This window comes from Xiphophorus hellerii, chromosome 4 (assembly GCF_003331165.1).
Source record: "Xiphophorus hellerii strain 12219 chromosome 4, Xiphophorus_hellerii-4.1, whole genome shotgun sequence".
NCBI lineage: Eukaryota > Metazoa > Chordata > Actinopteri > Cyprinodontiformes > Poeciliidae > Xiphophorus > Xiphophorus hellerii.
This window is the reverse complement of record NC_045675.1, coordinates 24,965,048-24,984,761: the sequence shown is the minus strand read 5'-3', so window position 1 is coordinate 24,984,761 and position 19,714 is coordinate 24,965,048. Positions and strand designations below refer to the sequence as shown.

General features: G+C 39.8%; 1 protein-coding gene across 1 annotated transcript in view; it reads right to left on the bottom strand.

Annotated features, from left to right (window-relative positions):
• LOC116718553 (mothers against decapentaplegic homolog 3) overlaps positions 1-18,078 on the bottom strand; it is a 29,913-nt gene extending 11,835 nt beyond the window's left edge. Inside the window, exon 1 of the mRNA XM_032560599.1 lies at positions 17,192-18,078. Within this exon, the coding sequence (XP_032416490.1) occupies positions 17,192-17,394 (203 nt within the window). The 5' untranslated portion in view covers positions 17,395-18,078. The remainder of the gene's footprint in view (positions 1-17,191) is intronic.
• Between the last annotated feature and the right edge of the window lie 1,636 nt (positions 18,079-19,714).

Below are 19,714 nucleotides of genomic sequence, written 5' to 3'. Positions count from 1 at the left end.
AACAATGCTTTCCTTAATTTGTGAATATCTGTTATGTTTCCTTCATTTCCTAATATACCTTTAAGATTCCATTCATGCCCCATATTTCTAACTATTCTCTTTAATTCTTCCCTTTCGAGTTCATTTGACTTACAGTTCATCAATATGTGTTCTACATTTTCTTTCTCTCCACATCTCTCACATTTATCATTATTTTTCCTCCCTATTTTATAAAGCATGTCATTTAAGTAGGTATGACCTACTCTTAATCTACTAATTATTATTTCTTCTCTTCTGTTTCGTTCATTAATGCTTCGAATTCAAACTGACTTTTGTACTTCATATAATCTTCTTCCTTTCTTATCTTCATTCCACATTTTTTGCCATTTCTTGATTTCTTTACTTTTAATTAGGATACACCTGTTTCGCTTCTCCCATTAAACACAAAGCAAGTCTCGCAATCAGTAGCAGTCACATGGAAATTCTATCTTACAAAAACTCCCCGTCCAACTTGAAGAAACACATCGAGGTAACTTCTTATGAAATGGTTATAATCCTCCTGTTTCAGTAACTATAGCTTGGTCACTAGGCACTATTGTGAAATCTTGACCATAAATGAACTTTGTTTGGCATTGTTTCAGTTCCACACGTGGTGTATTTAGCTTAGGCCTAATGTTGACTGTAGCAGGCTACCTAGACTCCTCTGTTCAAGGGGGGACAGAAGCCATAGCGATAGCAATTTAGACTAAATTTAACGAATATAGGAAAGGCATGCAAGTTCAAAACCAGGTTTACAGAGATGCCAATAAGCTGCATTTCCCTCCCAATTCTTTTTTTCTTTTGCATAATGACCAGTTGTGTGCACCACCTACTGACTGTAGCATTGACTGATTCACTGATTTGTGAAGTAGAGTAATCGTAACAGCTCTTTTCCTTCATGTTGGCCGCATTTTCCGTACTATTTATTTTTCTCATTTTCAGCACTGACCTCACTTGAAGGGAAAACTTAAGGCTTACAAAAACTTTGTATTTTCTGTCCTGGAGGGTATACTAAGAAGCTGGTTCAGTTGTAAAGCAGGTTAAGTTAACCTTGTGCTATAGGTAAAGCACCTAATTTTCTTAACTAAATGATGCCTGCAGGTATATCTATTAGCAGGTTTAATTTTGCCTGCACTTGGTTGTGTACATTATTTTAAGTGTATTTGACAAGTTTACCAAAATATAAAAAATGTCATTCAAACTGCATTTGCTTTGTTTTACTTTTTACTTGTACTTTTCATTACATTACTTGAGTACATCCATTTTTACAGTAATTTCCATACTTAAGTACAAGAAGTTTCAAATACTTTAAGACTTTTACTCAAGTAACATTTCAGTCAGTGACTTCGACTTTTACCAAAGTCATATTTTGGAGAGGTACTTATACTTTTACTTGACTCTGAGATTTCAGTACTTTATACAACACTGTGCAAAACAGTTTAGGATGATTTAAGGCTCCCTGTTTGCCAGCTATGTCAAAAAGGGAAAGCAAAGGGGGGTGGCAGTGAGCCCAAATTCCCTGCTGGGCTCTGTTGTGTGTGTGTGTTTGTATGTTTTTCAGACTCAAGATTTCCAGGGCAAAGATATAAAGCCCCCAAACACAAACACACTGTCACATTATCTGTACTTTGCCATAATTGGACCTGCTGCTACTTCTTTGGTGTGGTTGAGTGCCTTTAGTTAATTTAGTTGTATATATTGTTATTATTATTATTGTGTGTTTGCTTATTTATACTGTATATATTTGACCTTTTGCACGGGAGCTGCAATGGAAATTTCGTTGAATTCTGTTCAATGACAATAAATGCTATCTATCTATCTATCTATCTATCTATCTAAACAAAACAAGGTTATCAGATCAAGAGACGACTCACTTTATAATCATTTGTGTGGAATCCAGATGGATATAGACAATGAAAGCATAGTTAGGCAGCAGACATTGTAGGAATGTATTGATCCAATCCCAAGATTCAGCTTTTCCTGATCACTGTATTTTTAAATGATTGAGGTCACTGACCAAAATCAATTTTCTATTCCATGGACGTCCCATGTGCAAAGGCAACCATTTGGGGTTCAATTCCCAACCTTGGGACATTTTCTGCATGTCTACCCCCTTCCTCTCGCTGACCATCCTCAGTCTGATTGCTGTCAATGACGGCCTCTTGTGCCATGAAATGGCTCAAAAGGAAAACAATTCTTCCTGTTACCATGTCTGTGATTTTACACAGTCAGCAAGCCACCCAGTCGTAATTTGACCCTGGAAAAAAATCAAGGCCGTGAACATTTTTGTTCATCTCTAAAAAATCTGGATTTTACTTAAAAATCTTTTTCTTTTCAACCATAGCTCTGATACTCAAATGAAAGACTGCGTTGGTTGTTGCAGTTTCCTGTCTGTGGTGTCATGTGACCTGTTGTCCTGTAGACAGCTGAAACACCAGTGACTGAATATTATGTAATTAAACGCAGAGCGCTAGCCAGGTCTGACTTTGTGAAGGAATGGAGCAGTATGTTGTCAATTAGATAATATCTTTAGAAACAATGAGATAGAATCTGAGACTGGAGTAGAGATTGATTTATGTGTCTTCAGGATATCACACAGGATTACAAAGGAATCGCTGCATGCAACAAACTCCAACTTAAAGATGTTAACACTGGATCCATTAACTTGCTTTATTAAACAACTTCTAGACTTTAATGAAAGTTTTGCACATGTTGATGCTTTTGAGCAGTGGTAATGTACCGACTGTGTTTAAGAATTACAGAGTCTTAAGACTCTTCAGAAACTGGACTAAATAACAAAACTACAAATGATAAGAAATATTAAGCATAATTCTTGCAAATAGATATAAACAATACAGTTCTCTAGACTTAGAGTTAGGCATTCAGATTATGTTTAAGAAAAGAAAAATAAAGAAACTAAAAATGTCCTTTGGAGAATTTTGATTAATAGTTTCATAGTTTTCAAAACTTCTAAATTTGTACCCTGCACAGATCCTTGTACTGAAACGAGAAACGAAGCCCGGAAGCCCATACAAGCGTCAGTTCTCCTTTAGAGCATCCTGATTCCCTTTTTTGAGAGAACAAGAGCTGGAGCTCTGATGCTGCTGTCAAAAGAGACAGAGAGAGAGCAAAATTGATGCCCAAAATGCAGAAAGCAGCAAATTGATATAGATTTGTTGCCAGAGGGAAAACTAAGCCATTGTATGTGTGCTTCATGACCTGAAGCTGAGGGTCAACCTGACCTCACAGTCCATCAACATTTACATGTTTGTGTGAATGGTGAGAGTGACATAAAATAACTAGGACTGTTTTTATTAATTAACAAATATGAAACTCATCAATTTCAAGAAGTTCTTAAAAAATAAAACAGAAAATAAATATGCAGACGTATAAAGATTAGAGGAGGGATACATTTTTCATGTTTTTGGCTGACACACTGAGCAGACTCAGACAGAGCAGATTGAGCTTCACTAAGCTGGAAATGAGGGGCGGCGGAGTGAGAGGGGGGGCTGCTCAGTTGTGCTCAGAGACAAAACATAGAAACACGGCGTTCATGTGTTCAGGTTGGCAGTCGCCTGAAAAACACACCTCCCTGTGGGCTTGGACCTTTTAACATAGGTTTTCGTTTTACAACTCTGCCAAGCTGCATGCACAAATGTTATTCTCAGATCCCTGAAAGATCACAGAGGACCTGGTGACAAACTCTGATCCGCAACTTTTCTGCCGTCTTTCAGGGCTCAATCTGAACAAAATGTATGTAGTTCAAAGGGTAAAATTAATTTTTAAAACTGTTACAATCGCATGAACATCACTACTAGTCACATTCTGCCCCATAAGAGCAAAAAGGGTGATGGGCAACAACAGGAGGTGGAGGGGAGTGGAGGTGGGGGTGAGGGACAATAAGTCTGAACAGCTCAGGGCAGCTCAGAGTGTCTGTGACTGACCCCCACCTCCAGAGTGCGCCGTCTGTCCCCCGACTGAGGGCGAGGGTGGGGGTAGGAAGCTGGAGTGTCTTTTGTGAATTTTATGTGTCTTTGATTAGTCGGTCAAGTTATGACCCACAGAGCTGCAATTCAGAGAGGTTTTCTCAGAGATGTGAAATGATAAATCATGAAATGACTGTCTGGGTCCGATAAACTAAACTCATCACTGATGTTCAAAACACTTCAGCGGTTATTTCGCAACAATCGTGTTCTCTGAAAAGTCTCTCCGTTTGAACCTCCATTTACTAATAACAATCTCAAGGATTCCCCAAGAAAATATGCTAAGCCCGACGGTTGGGTGGTAGAGCAATCATTCATCCAGCGGCCCATTGTGTTTTTGAGTTAAAAAATGTTTGAAGTTGACAGGAAATTTGAAAATATCACTTGATAATAATGTGTTATTGAAAGATTAACACCTAAACACCAACTATAACATCTTAAAAAAATGCAAACATTTTAAAAAGCCTGTTGGGGGGCACAAGTAAAACCTGGGGGAAACCCTGAATCTGATGTTAGTGAAGATAAACAGACTCCTATTTGACTGAAAGTTTAACCCTGCAAAGCTCGACCCATCAGAAAACTTCAACCGAAATATATATTCATTAACATCCTTCATAAAATGTTAAATATAGGAATTAGCAGTGTCTCCACTGTCAGGCTCTCTGAAATTGTTAGTCTTCTCCTTTACTCTTCTAGGATAATCAAAGTTATTCTTTTAATTGTATTTTAGCATCAGATCTACCTTGTAACCATTAGAAGTAGTGGATGTGTAAACAGGTTTTTCCAAAGTGTGCACATGAGTAATGGCAACTTCATCACAAAGCAGGATCACAACAATAACAAATAATGCCAGAGATAAAATCTCTTCACTAACACAGTGCATGTAATGTCACCTGAATCTCTACAAATATCATAGAGAACTTTTTGAACCGTCTTCAACATGTTATCATGTGCAAGATCTACTAATGAACATTATGAAATATGTTTACTTAGCCATCTTCAACAATATAATTCAGTAGCATAATCTGTCACATTAAAGAAGCCATCATGACTTTCATATTTTTTAATGATGCACTTCCTATGACTGGGTGAAACTATGCAACACAATAAAAAATGTTTAAAAAAAGAAATAGAAGTGGACACAAGTTGGAATTTAATGCAGCAGTATGTACAAAAAAATGTTTTGTTTTTTTTTTTGTTTTTTTTTTACATATTTGTTAAAAAGCGTACATGAAGGTGATTGACAGTGGTAAGATCCTCCTCCTGGTTCTGATTGGTTGTTTCTGACGGAGCAGTGGATTGTCATAATTTTGACAGTAAAATTCAACAATGCTGTTTGGTAACAATAGTTAAGTTAGCATAAACGTTTTGGCTTCCTGGCACAGACAGCTTTATACATATATTTATTTTTTAAAATTCATCTCAACTCAATCATTTCATCCTCAAAAAAACACAGTTTAATAAAATCAGTAAACGTCCCAAATTACTATGGCTGCAGATTCCTGCAGATAATGACTGTATGTAAACTTCTGACTGCCACTGTATATCCCAGAGCAATGAGTCAGACCCTCTTTCTGTCTTGGGTAAATAAGACACACATTCGTGTTACAGCAGCCTCTCCCTTCATCGTGCAGAGACATACGATCGGAAAGATGTTTTGTCTAGAACGCCAGTGTCACCTGAGCGCTTTGGAAACAACATGTAGGGCCTTTCCTTTTCAAATCACATTTTCAATTAGAAAGTTTGGAGAAAAAGCCTTTTTGTCACCACTAACCAGCAGCAATCAGCATCATTGCTAAAAGGAAGTGCAGGAACCTTGGCTGGGGAAAGCATTCCAGCGGCAGTGAGACGAAAGCAGAGAAACATATTCCAAACACACCACCCACTCTCTCTGGAAAACCCATCAGACTTCTCTTTTTCTAACAAAGGGGGATTTGGGTGGGAGAGTAGAGGGACAACTGTAGACTGAGAGAAAAGTTTGACTGTGGCACATAGGTGATATCATAGTGTGCTGGGACTAGTGAAGGAGGCCTGAATGTGAAACACAAAACCAGCAGACAGACGATCAGCAAGGCTAGACTACAAATAACAGTCTGGACGCAAAACCCGGGGAGGCAGAGGAGGGCAGGGAACCATTTGTTTTACTGCTAACAGTCAATGAGCTGAGCAGAATATCTGAACAAAATGATAAATTACTTAGCTATATTGAGGATACAAATCATACATCTTTCCATACAGATGGCAGAGACATTAAGTTTTATCCCTACAGCTGGAAATGGTGGAGCCATGTCCACTGGTTCCCAATACTTAATGTTTGTTCCTTCAGTTGAAGTGATGCATTATCCACATTCAGTCAGCAACTCCCAGTGCGAAGTACAGCACAAAGTTAGAGTTCAGAAATACCTATCGGTGTTTTCACGCCTTACGGTTCGGTAGACTCGGTTCAGTTGGGGACCAAAATTGCAACCATTGTTACATTTCAGCTGGTGCGGTTCGCTTTCAGACTGTGTCAAAAGAACAAAACACTATGAAAAACCTGCTTACCCCCTCGCCTGTGGTGGCGCTGCACCAAGAACTACTAAAGGAAATGAGCAGAGCAACTTCCTTCTTCATGAAAGCTAAACAAAAATGGAGTGGCATCAGATTTTATCAGTTAGAAGATTTCTCTTTTGTCTTTGGTAAAGACCGCAAGCCATTTCTCTAGCACTAGACTCTGGCATGTGTTTTGGTTGTATTTACCAAGAATGCCCTGCGCTACAGTCCACTTCCTGCTTTTGAAGCGGTTTCCGGTCCGCTTGCATCCACATATGCTTTTGAAAAGCGCCACAGCTCACTTCAACCGAACCAAGACCTACGTTTTTAGGAGGACCAGAGTTACCTTTTTTTGGTCCGCTTTAGTTCGATTGGGCATTCACACCTACCCATACAAGTCTGAGTTTATAGACAAACAAGCTGGCATTAGACTAAAGTGGACTAAAAAGGGTTGGTGTGAATACACCCAAAAAAGAGACTTTGTTGCAAATTAATATCAACTACTCAGCTGATATTTCTTTCCCATGACTTGTCACAAATATCGCTTGACATAGTGATTTAAAATCAAGAATTTTGCATATTTTTTACTTGTTTTAATGTTTGCTGATAAAAGCAAGCATTTCCTTACTTTGCTGCACAGCTTACATCGTAGACAGTATTTCCTGAGCTAACTGAGATGTGAAGAGAATGCCAGGACTTAATTAATCTGAATCAGGAGTGCCTATATCTGAATGAATGAATGAAGCAGTTAATTATACAATAAAAGAAGAACAATTTTGCCAATCAATAAGTTAATAACAGAAAATCGTAACAGTTCTTGTTGGACTAGTAGGTGCTCCATTTATCTGATTTTAAAGATTCAAGTTGGTCAAATCAACCAGAAAGCCAGAAGTTAGAAATGTGACTTGGGAATTCAAATGCTTGTTACGAAGTGTGCTCAGAACATACAGCTACAGCTGCACCACCAGTATGAACCACTGATGGAGCAAAGCTTTCATGTTATTTACACCGAATCCTGAATGCTGCTGCTGAAAATCAGCTTTCATTTGATCAGGGAATGGTTTTCCAATCTGTAATTGTCCAGTTTTGTTTAGCCTGTGCAAACTGAAGCCTCAGTTTAATATTTGCGGATAGGGATGGCAGATAGTTTGGTCTTCCGCTGCTTTTGCCCGGCTAAAGCATGCCAAGACTGTTAGGAGACAGACTGGACAGCAACAGCAAGACAAGTCAATTGGGCGTAATGTCAATCCAAGATCCGACTCCCAGTTTAAATGAAACTCGTCATCAGTCAATCAATCTCTCAAATATCCCATATTCATTTATTCGAACAGCTAATATTTAGTTTTTACTGATCCAGCTAAGATGTTCAGATCTTATATGTCTAGCATGCATAAAAGTAGAAAAGTTGCCTTTAGATGGCAAAATAAGATTAAATTCCTAATCTGTCCAATGTGGGGTAAAAGTAACACTGATCTAATTACAAGCAAGGAACTAGAACTCAGCCGATGTTGATTATATGAATGACACACACACCGGCCTGTTCACCTTCATGGACCTCTGAGAATAAACCCTACTCCACCCAGCCTGCAGGCTGCAGAGCTGTGGGAGGAAACCAGAGCAGCCCCAGGTTCCCAGAAGTCCAGAAAAAATAAGTCAAACACATTGACCTACTAAAAGAACAAATTGCTTCATTCTGACTATTCTTTCTGCTGCACTAAAAAGTAATTCTACACCAAAATACCAAACTAATCACAAGTGACCTCCTCTCAACTAAAACTCATTCACGTCTCGACTCTTCTTTCCAGCTAATGGATGTCCTTGATCGTTAAGTGCATAGGAAGCTCTCAGCTTTACTTACGCTTCCAGGTCTTTTACTCACAGAGAAGTGCTGCTCTCGCCTTAAAAAAACATTTCAGTTTAACAAAACAGGGCTTTTTAAACATCTTTCCATCAAATATTAATGCCAGCAGTTCTGCATTGATCTGCCTGCAGAGGTTTTAGGCTAGTGTTGACCCGCTATCTCATCTTCAGTGAAAGATGGCTCCTATTGTCGACTCTCAGCTACATTTACGAGCCTTTTCCGACAATCTATTCCTAAATTGATCCGCTTCTAAGGTCGGTGCAATATGACTTAAAAAACATTACTTTTGCGATTTTTTTCATAGCACATCCGATTTCAACAGATTTTTCTTTTTCGCTTGCTTTTTCTTCTAAAAAGGAAATGTCCAAAAAGTATTTTTGAAAAAGTGGTTTTTATTTCAATCATCCCTTCTGTGAGTTTTACGACAAGAGTATTAGGGCCAGAAATGTTTTGTTTAATTATGAGAATGCAGTCCTAATATTAGGAAATTATAGATGCAATTTTACAAGAAAAAAGAAGCCTTAAAATTACGAGAAAAATTTGTGTTAATAAAAAAATAGCATGTTAAAAGATGAATTATTAAGTTCTCATAAAATTACAACTTCATTCTCCTAATGAAGCTGGAGAATGAATAAAAATTGTGAGATTTTTATTCCTTGGAAAAATCTTACAATTGTTCAAATATTCTGACATTATGTTGCCCTGAATTCAAAGTAATATTAACATAACTTAATATTAAAAGCGCTTGTCAAGCAAGATGTCAAGCGGCTTCGGATTGTCCAGATTTTTCAAAAATTAAATCTTCAAAAAACCAAATATTTGATTAATTAATAAAATCTATTTATCGTCCAACCCTGTCCCATTCTAAACTTTCTTTCTCCTTTAAAACTTTGTTTTTTTTAACGCATATCCAGCTGTAGTCCTGCAAGTTCTGCAGCTGCAGTAGCAGCCAGTGGAGCACAAAGGCGCATTTGTTGTCTCCTGAATGCGTCTGTGTGTGTTTGTGACTGCACGCGTGTGGGGTGTGTGTGTGTGTGTGCGTGCGTGCTTCTGCCTCATGCATGTGCACTCCCCCGCAGATAGTGAGACGGCCAGGGCCAAGTCGAGGCAGAGTTGTCTCTAACCCCTCCACCCATGGTTTCAAGCCGCAAACCAAACAGCAGCCCACGCCCTCCTCAAAACCCCAGCAGGCCAAGAGAGCATTCCTCTGAGCTGACTAACCCCATGCATGCACACACACAGACACACGCCTACACACGGAAGCATGTACAATCACAAAAAAAATTATTCTAAATGTTGTTAGTAAATCAGATTTCACACATGTTTACCAAACAAATTCCAATAAACGTTTTTTTCAGATAATTTTGTCTGTATTGAAATAACACAAGGAAATAAATCTACCCACATTTAAACATCAGTGCACCAAAAAACAGCCACAAGAAAATAGATTGGAGTTGTTGCAGCCATACAAGGATGCTTAAGTGCGATTTAATTACTTGAAATAAACTTTAGAAGCAAAAACACAGACAGTTTATGCATCTCTTCTGACTCAGAGCCATATCTGCCGGCTGTCAAGCAAATCAAACAATGGAAGAAATCCTAAATCAGACTGAAAAGGCCAACAGATCACCGTCATCATCAGAGCAGCGAGCCGCGCGCAGACGAGGCAGACAAACACACGTAAACTCTCCATGACCTGTCGCACACTACGTCTACGTCAAACACTGCCGTCTTGGATGACTCAGGTGTGAGACTTGACCTGAAACCTTGGCAAGTGTTGACTGAAAGTGCTTGGGTAAGATAGAGGAATTGACAACTTTTACCAAACCTATGCTTGAACATTTTGATGTAAAGTAAATTGATAAATCACAACAATATTATTCATTATAAAGCAACAACAACAACAATAAAGTTTATTTTAAAGTCAGATTTGACACCCGTAATGGTATGTGAACACCGAAGCAATTTAAGACTTTTTCAAGTTAAAAAGCATCTTATTTTCTTCAGCTTGTAATGCAGCAAACTTCTCCTTTTCATTGTGTTGACTTTAAATTAAAGGGGACGAGAAGAAAGGATGCTGAAAGCAGAAACAGAGGAAACAGAGAGGAACTGTGGGTCAATACCACAATGCCAAAATGACTTGTTATCCAGTGACTGAGGCTTGAAGCAACCATAAAAGGTCAAGCTGTGGGTTGATTTCTACGTCATGAAATATTGCACGGCAATAATGTGTTTTAAGTGTTAAAATAGAGATTGGATGAAATGTTTTCTCTGCAGAAGCTTGAACCGACAACATTCCTTAGACGTTGCTTCCAACTGGATAACTAACATATTCTCCAAACGTCATGATGCGCAAATGAAAATCACAAAGTTACCTTGTGGACAAAGGCAGCAGCCTTTTAAAGGACAAGTGTTGCACAGTTAATAAGCATCAGCCATTCAGGCATCCAGACTATGAAGCGGTGAAGGTTTATGTGTTGTCTCCTCGTTTCAATAGCCACAGTGTGTGTGTTTGTGTGTGTCTGTGTGTATTTAATGGTAGTCACCCAGACACACACAAACACACTTCTTTTCAAGTCAACCTGCCATCTAGTTGGAAAACAAACCAGTTTTACCTCGGCTATCAGTCGCTTAATTTCTCTTTGCACGCAAACCGCTCCAGCCACAGACTCCGTCTGATAAGCTGGAAATCCGAGGCACTGCCTGCTGCCAAGCAGACTGCTTCTGTCTACTTCATCCGAACCCACATGGCTTTATGCTCTATGGTTCTCTTTCATGTCCCTAACTCAACCCTTTCCTCATATATTCTTTGCACTATTTTCACCCGACGATCCCCACTGTCTCATCTCGGACAGGTAAAATCCACGTTTTCCCGGTTCTAAGGATGCGCAGGCCCCTCCAGCGCCATTCGGAACCATGGGAATCCCCAGCTGCTCGTCAGGACTCTGCATTCCACGTAAATTGCTTACATGCTTTCGCTTGTTCCCCGTCTGAATCAGCATCAAAGATAATAACCACAAACATAGCAGACGGTGCTTTCTGCAATATTATTTCTTGACACAGAAAAATCTACTTATCCGCAAGATTTGTACAATTTCCTCTGGGTCGATCAGGGCTACTTAGTAACCCCAACTTGGTTTTAAAGAGATAGTGTCATTCATAAATCAAGAAATTAACAAATGGACCAATAAGTAAAGAAACATGGCGGCAGAGACACATTTGACCAGTAAACAGTGACATCAGGGTTTCTGCAGGTTTCACCAACTGAAATTTAAGACTTTTGACGACCTTTATCACGGCAAAATGAACAAAAACAAGTTGCATATTTTATATAAAAGTGCCCAGGTTTTATGTGAGCCAGTGGCAAAGACAAACATCGTCCAGCCAACCATAATTATGATAATAGACACAAAAAAAGCAAGCTGATAAGCAAAGGTTTTTCAGCAGAGCTAGCAATAGCCTCAGCTCAAACTTTCACCTATATACAAAAGAAAATAGTCTTTCCATGACAAAATGTAATATCTATGATTAACTTATTCAAGGCCAACTTACTTTTTAAAAAAAAAAAATTTAAATAAATTTAAGACCATTTTAAGGTTTCAATTTTAACTATATGTATTTAAGACTTTTTAATGGTGTGCAGACACTGTTTATGGAAAAAAGTCTCTCACTTCTCTGGTCAACTTTCATCTCTCTCACAGATGTACTCATCGGTTTTACTCCTTTAGTCTTCCTAGTCTTCACCTCCTTCATCTCCCTCCTGTCCTGACATGCAGCCATGTGAATCAGACTGCACACACTTGTTGCCAGGATAAACATATACAAACACAACAAACGCTCAGTGAAGCCTGAGGGGCTAAACCCAAACTAAGTTCAGCGAGGTAGAAGTAAGGAATCTGCTCCCACAGGCTCCTTGAAAAAGGACAACTTTCTTTAAAATGCTTAAAACACCAGTCCTGCTGTAATAAGCTGCTGCCAGATCCACAAACTGCCCAGCCCATTAACAATTTAGTACCAGGGTGGAACAATTTAGAAAGAACCGCTTCACCAATGAGACTGATCTGTGCTTTGTAATCAAGAGTTTCTGCAAACTTCAAACTTTCTAGGTATCTATTTTAACTTCATAACCTTATAGGATAATGTATTGCTATGATGAGTGATGAACCAATGAATCAACCAATGACAGAAATCAGGTGGAATAGTTAATATGGATGAGAAATGATTCTACCACTTATTGTTATAAGGGGGAAAATATGGCAAAACTATGATCTATTGTAAAGATGATCAGATTAAAAGTATAGTTTGGCTTGTAACATTTTATTTCCTCTGTTGTTTATATGACGTATAGTCAATAAATGAAAATATTGCACGCCTTATAAAAGTAAAACTGAATTACTTAATGAGGGAGGTGTCCAAGTCGTCAGTGCTACTATCTGGCGATTTCTAAACCCAAAACACTTGAACAAAATGTCTGAATTCACCCAAAAACATTCAGTCCTTGTTTGTTTGCTTTTCCCTATAAGCAGAAATACATTTGCAGCCAAAAATAATAAATTAGAGAAAATTTAAGTCCATTTCTGCCATTCTTAATAGTTGAACTTAGACATGTTGGATTTGTTTCCCTTCTGGCTTAAATTCAATCAAACTAAAAGCTCTGCCTTTTTGAAATCTTTCATTTCCAGCACAATTTTGCAGCACTTTTTTTTACTTGTAGTAAATGTTTGCTATTCAATTGTTGAGTTGAAGCAAATCAAACTTAAATGAGTTATAACATTTTCTAAAAAGGACCTCAACGAAAATCTTAAAAATCTGTATTAGGCAATAAAACCCAATCAGTGCATATGATGATGCTGTTTCGCTGTATGAATTAAAAATGTTTGACTGCTCTAAAACAGTAATTTCACAGTGGTGATGTTTAGACAGGTTTAAGCCCAAAAGTAACACCATGAGGGTTATGAAAAGGTGAGAAGTCAAAACTACAACAACTCCCCAGCCAAAGTTAGGAAAACACTGTGGTTTGGTTTGGAGAAAAAAATGATCCTCATCTTCCAAGTTTAAACTTAGACAAAAATCAAAACCAGAGCTAAAAGAAGCAAACATGTTTAGATTTAAAAAGCAGGTACAGGATCAACATCGACCAGCTGCTGACTAGTCCAACAAAGTTTGGGTCAAATTTCCATCTGCATCCGATTTACAAATACTCAGCAGCACGTGTAACTTGTGTTTGTGAATCAGTGCTTTAGCTAATGAACAGCAGGAGGAAGACATTAGTCACATTTAATCCTAAATCATGATAAAGCAGCAGATTACCATGGACTGACACATTTTTCAAACGTACTTTTGTTACTTAGACATGTTTTCAAATCAAGAGGAGAAACAGAGTAAAGCGGGAGGGAGAGTAGGAAGAACCCCACAATGCCAACATTACTCCATCCCCGGTGAGTAAGACTTGAACTTGTTAAGAGCTTTGGCTTTCACTTTTTTTTCCTATGATGTCTTAAAAAAGTAAAAATGCCCACTGTCAAGACTCAAATAATGTAAAAAGCAAGAAAGGAAGCGCGCCTGTGCAAGATTTAGTCAAAGTCTGAAGCACTGTGTTCCAGCTTTAAATCAAAGTAAGAGTAAACCACTGAGATACCATGAGTGCCTTATCTCTTATGTAAACCTATTAATAGGCCTGTCACTGTAACAAATTAGCTGGATGATAAATTATCGTAGAGGTTATTTTGGTAAGTGATAATATTGTTGTTTTGAGACCATTTTAAAGTAATATAATGGTAATGGCATAATAATGCAAGAACACATTCTCAAAGATCGATAAACTTTAAATTCTAATGAACATTTGACACTGGAACTGGACAACATTTTAAATATACAAAAAAAAAATAAAACAACAGAATCAACAAATAAAATTAATTATGAAGTCTCTGTAAACAAAAATGTCCTTCAAAAAAGAGCTAGCTATGACCAAAGCACCAGATTGAAAACTTTGGTTATGCAGTCTTTAGTAGAAAACAAGAGAAAAGTGAAACACAATAAATTATGCAAATGGAAATTTTATTAATTGGTTTATTGCTTATTGAGATAGGCCTATGTATTTTTACATAGGCCTATAATAACCACCCACATTGATACTCTAGTTGCTGGTTGAAGACAGACGAGTCATTAAGTCAAAAAGTTAAAACTAATCACTGATTGGTGAATGTGACAGAAAACGACTAAACCAGTGAAACATCTTCCGTCATATTCCGCATCTTGTTCCTTTGAATGTTTCACTTCCCTGTGATGATATGTGATACGTGCTCTGCTATTCCACCACCTGATACAGCTATTGACCCAATCGATACGCAGCGCCAGCTTACTTCCACACTCAGCATCACTGAGAAACCATCACAAAGCACATCGGCCTCAACACAAAGTTCATGTGTCAGAGATACAGGAGCTGGCCTCCCCGTGGACAGGCCTGAACACGCAGGCAGCTGCTGTCAGCATGCCACGGCTTGGGGAATTAATAGAAACAGCAGTTCTCCAGGACCCTGTTGGCCCAAAGTGACAGTCGGCTCTGGTCTGAGGTCATCGTAATGCACTCTGCCTCTTCCTCTCCGCATTAGCAGTAGGAAACATGAAACCTGGACCATGGCGGACGTTGTTTAACTTTTTGGGTAGGCTTAGCTCAGAAGGCTGGCACAGGCTTCTGGTAGCTGGGATATGCACACTTGTGGTGGCCGAGAATGTAGGAGTGCCCTATTAGAGCTTCGGATTTCATCTGACACAGTATGCTATTAAACCTAAAGGAGCAGCCCACCCAGGCAAACCAGATTTTATAGACCTGAGCTAAGGTTTGGACTTATTTTTATTTAATTTTTTTTACAATAATTTAAAAAATTACAAGGAGACCTTAAAAGAAACACAAATCCTTGAGAAGATGTAGGTTAGAGTCAAAGCTTGACTTTCTCATTTTAATTATCTGCAGTTCAACTTAATATTTCAACAAAGCTTGAAACAAAGTTTGAGATTAATACATATATGGTTATTTTGTGTTTATGGGTGTCTCATTAAGCAAAAACATAAAATGTGTGCTGTATTAGTGTTTCCTAACTGTTTAATACTCCCTTCGTAAACATAAGCAATGTGGTAAAACCTGTACTGTCGGATGCTTTTGGAAGCGTCTTTACGGGCTTCATTCAGCATGTGAGGGTGGTGAAAGTCTCTAAATTTACTCAGCCTGTAGACACAGCGTTATTACGGAGAAAGGCCTGGTCATGCCTTTCTGTAACTTTCTGAGCAGCACTAGTGCCCTTCTCAGCCTTCATCTATAGATCCCTTCACTTGGTTTGGTGTCATACGAAATGAAACAGTTATTCCAAACCTTGTGGATGTCTGTTTTAGCAAAACATATACTTATATAATGTAATGTTTTCTGACATTAGAACATCTTGAGATTGAAAGAAGCTCTGCTTTCCTCAACACTGTGAACAAAATGGAAACTGAAATGAATAAGACTTATGCTTTGGCCTCAATTTGTAATTTCCTTTTAACTCATCTGGTGTGACCTTGAACGTTTATTATCATTATTATTATTAGAATTATTCACTCGTTGTTGCTCATCCAATTGCAACTACAGGTGAGCAACATTGCATTGTTGGTAATATACCTAACAATTTGTCATCCTGCAGCAGCAACAATAAATTAACTGATGATATCTGCAAAGCCCGAAACACTAATATTATAGTAGGAATAGTTGATTTACTTGGGCACGCTCTGCTCCGGGAAAAAAAAAAATTACCACTGAACACAATGATTATTGTGTTCTGTTTGCTCAGTCGCAGTACTTAACATAATTGGTGAAGTAAATTAATGGGGAAGTTTTAATTGGAGTGTTTGTGAGGCTGTACACTGTCTGCAGCGGTGATTATACCCCCAAAAAACCTGTGCTGACTTATGTTTGTTATTATAACTTACATTGTAATAGCAAAAAAAAAAAAACAGCATTTACCCCAATCCATGTGGCCCATGTAACTAAACTAAAACAGTCTGATTATAAAAACTATATATTTGTACATTTTGGCATGCTTCTGGGAGATGATGTGTCATGCTTTGCATAACTCTGAGCGATAATATATGGCTGTGGCAGCCTTTGCAGTAGGGGGATTTATAACCTGTTACTGAACCACCAGCAGCAGTAATTTGACTTCACCTATTATTTATTATAAATGACGTATTGACAGACAAATAGCTGCAGGGAGACGCTGAAAGGAGAGAAGATAAAATCATCTCCACAGACTCGCCTACGCACTAGCAACGCTAGAAAGCGTCCCAGATTAAGGCCAAGTTATATAACTTGGACTACATCAGTGCTTTTGCATTGCATGTGTCCTATTGGCCGGTTATGCACACACTAAAACGTGTTTGGGCAACACGGTTTATGTCAGAAGGCAAAACTGGGATCAGTTTCAGTTTAATGAAGGTACACTGTGCAATATGATTGCATTACACTGATACACAAAGAGCCCACAAGCTCTGCAAACACAGAGCACTGTTAGCTCCCCTGCAGCCTCCATGTTGATGTTTATTAAACGCAGAGGAAGCAAAGAGTTTGAAATATCGCCTCGAGAAAGGAGCTGGAGACGTCAACTTCTCTCACAAGAAGTGCCGTTCAAAGTGGAACAGCTCGCTTAGACTGCAGAGAAAAGCCTTCGTTTTCTGCAACGAACCTGTTATTAAATGTTGAAAGCCGACTTTCTAACTTTACGGTCAACAGCCCCACAACCCCGTCTCCTTAACTCCCCCCCTTTACCTCGGTATGGTGATGCATTTCGTGTTGATGTTCTGCGTGGTGATGGCTTTCTCCAACTCGTCCAGCTGCCCCGTCTTCTTCAGCTTCTTCACAAGACTTTTAACCGCTTTCTCGCACCACTTCTCCTCCTGGCCGTTCTGCTCTCCCTTCTTCCAGCCCAGAAGCCTTTTGACGATGGGGGGAGTGAAAGGCAAAATTGACATCTTTCAGAGTTCGGTCAAGTCCGTCCAGTGTCGAGAAGTCCGCTGGTTTGGACCAACAAAAAAAAAACCACCTGGCCCTACGACGGTCCAAACGGCGAAGGTTTGATGCGTTGCTTAGCAAAAAGAGAGGGAGGGGAGAGGGGGGGGAAAGAAAAGAAAAGCAGTTTTACTTTATGAAGCGAAGCTGTAGAGCATCTCTGAGCTAAAACTCCCCGGCTGCAGCGCGCTCCTTCGCCCTGGATCGAGCTAAACAGTCGACTGTGCACCGGTAGTCTGTTGCGCCTTGGACTTACTGCCACTCCGCCAGAAAAAGTAGTCCGTCTGGACTCGCTTGACAGTGCGCTTTTGGAACAAATACGAACTGAAAGCGCATCTAAACTACGTCTACAACTCGAGTGTCAAAAATGCAAGCTGTATTGTTAACACCACCTCGTCCCTGGGAATTTAAATCTGCTGACGGCAAAGTTTTGTGAAGTTCAGAAGCCTCCGCGGGTGTTGTGGTCGCTCGACTGAAGTCTGCATCAAATGCAAATGCGGGAGCTGCTGCTGAGACTCCATTCAGACTTCAGACTGCACACTGCAGACCTGTGGCAGCCCAGTCTGAGCAGCAGCTGGCCAAATGGGCTGTGCTGATGTTGCACAATCCTAGCCTTTTCTCCTCATGCTGATGAACGTCCATGTGGCTGACTAAATATGCGGTCACAATCACTCTCAGCTAGACCGATTGGATCACTTATATAACACTGAGTAAGGTGTTTATTTTATTACTCTAGAAAGCGTGGACACAAAGTTCTCTCGGATGCCGGTTTTCTTTTTCGAGACAATAGGTGAAATGAGGGCCAGCAGTCTAAAACCAGAATTTAGACGTTCACACCATTGGTGTTGCATTATAATACACCCAATCACTGTGTTTGTTGTATAAACACACACCTGAGCACAGGATTTCCAAGAATTTTTCTTCCCCTGATTGTCTCCATGTGAGTGAAAAACAGCACAGATGGAAGTTGATGGAAGTCATTGCACACAAGGCAGAAGATGACACGCTAACTTGCCTCGGCTTGTTGGATGTACAAACAGAGACTCTTCTGCCTCGACAAGGTGCCAATTTAGTTTATAGTTTGCTTCAGCCTCTAAATTACAGAAACACACACACACACACACACACACACCCTCATGTGCATAAGTACACCCCCCCTCCGCTCCTCGTATTCCTCCTGCATGCACTCATGCAGACGCGGTGTCAAGAAGTCAAGTGCCAGATGTACAATAGAGCGCAACAGCAATGTGCTCAGCATGCGGAGAGAAAGTGATAGTACTGGGACGGTGCTTTAGTTCGCCAGCCTTCAAAAAGCTAGTCTTTGCTGCAAACGTAGGAGGGATTTTATTAGCGAGCTTTGGAAAGAGTTGTAAAAGAAGTTGTGAAAGTGCAGCTCACTCTCCATGTGAACCTCTTTGAGGCTAATGAAACATGGCAGACTCACAAAGGGTGCAAGTGATCGGCAGATATCTCGTAAACCTTCCAGGTGAACCCAGAATAGCAGTGCAGGTCTGTGGCTTTGGTATGTGCTTGTGTCCAGCAGTCACCCCTTCCCCACAGCACACAGAGTGTAGTTTGTGCTAAAAATATTTCAGGGCCACCAGGACGGATGCCTCTCCTTTCATCTATTTTGGTAACTCAGCAGTGTGTATTTTCACAATGAGGTTTATGTTTGAAATCTTTTGACATTTTGAACATTCTATATGCAACATGGAATACATTTGTTTTCACTCAACAGCTTCTGTGCCACGAATAGTTTGAATTTGTCATCAGACCCTCATCCATACGAACAATCTAGTCTCCAGCTGTAGAACTCAGTCTTTCTGGGGTCAGTGGTGTGTCAGCAGGTTGGAGGAGAAGGACTGTGGAGCGTGCTGCCATGTGTCATATATGCTAAGGCCCCTTGGCCCTCTCGACACCTGTTTACGCCCCAGGGGGACCCGACCGGCCAGGACAGCTGGTTTGTTTTGGAGAGGTGCGGAGCGAGGCAGGGCGGATGTAGGGGTGCGGGGCTGGGGGAAGGGATTACATATGTGCTGTAGTGGATTGGCGGGGTGGGTGGGTTGGTGTTTGGGTGGCAGGACGGAGTTTAAGGGGGATTCTAGTGGTGGGAGGGGGCAGCAGTGAGAAGAATTACAGAGCACAAAAGGCACGTCAGCAGTGCTGAATGGATAGTGACCGTGCACGATCCGGTGGATGATAATGACATTGTGCCGGCCTGAACCTCAGGGGACTCAGCCCTGTGTGTGGGTGTGTGTGTGTGTGTGTGTGTGTGAGTGTCAT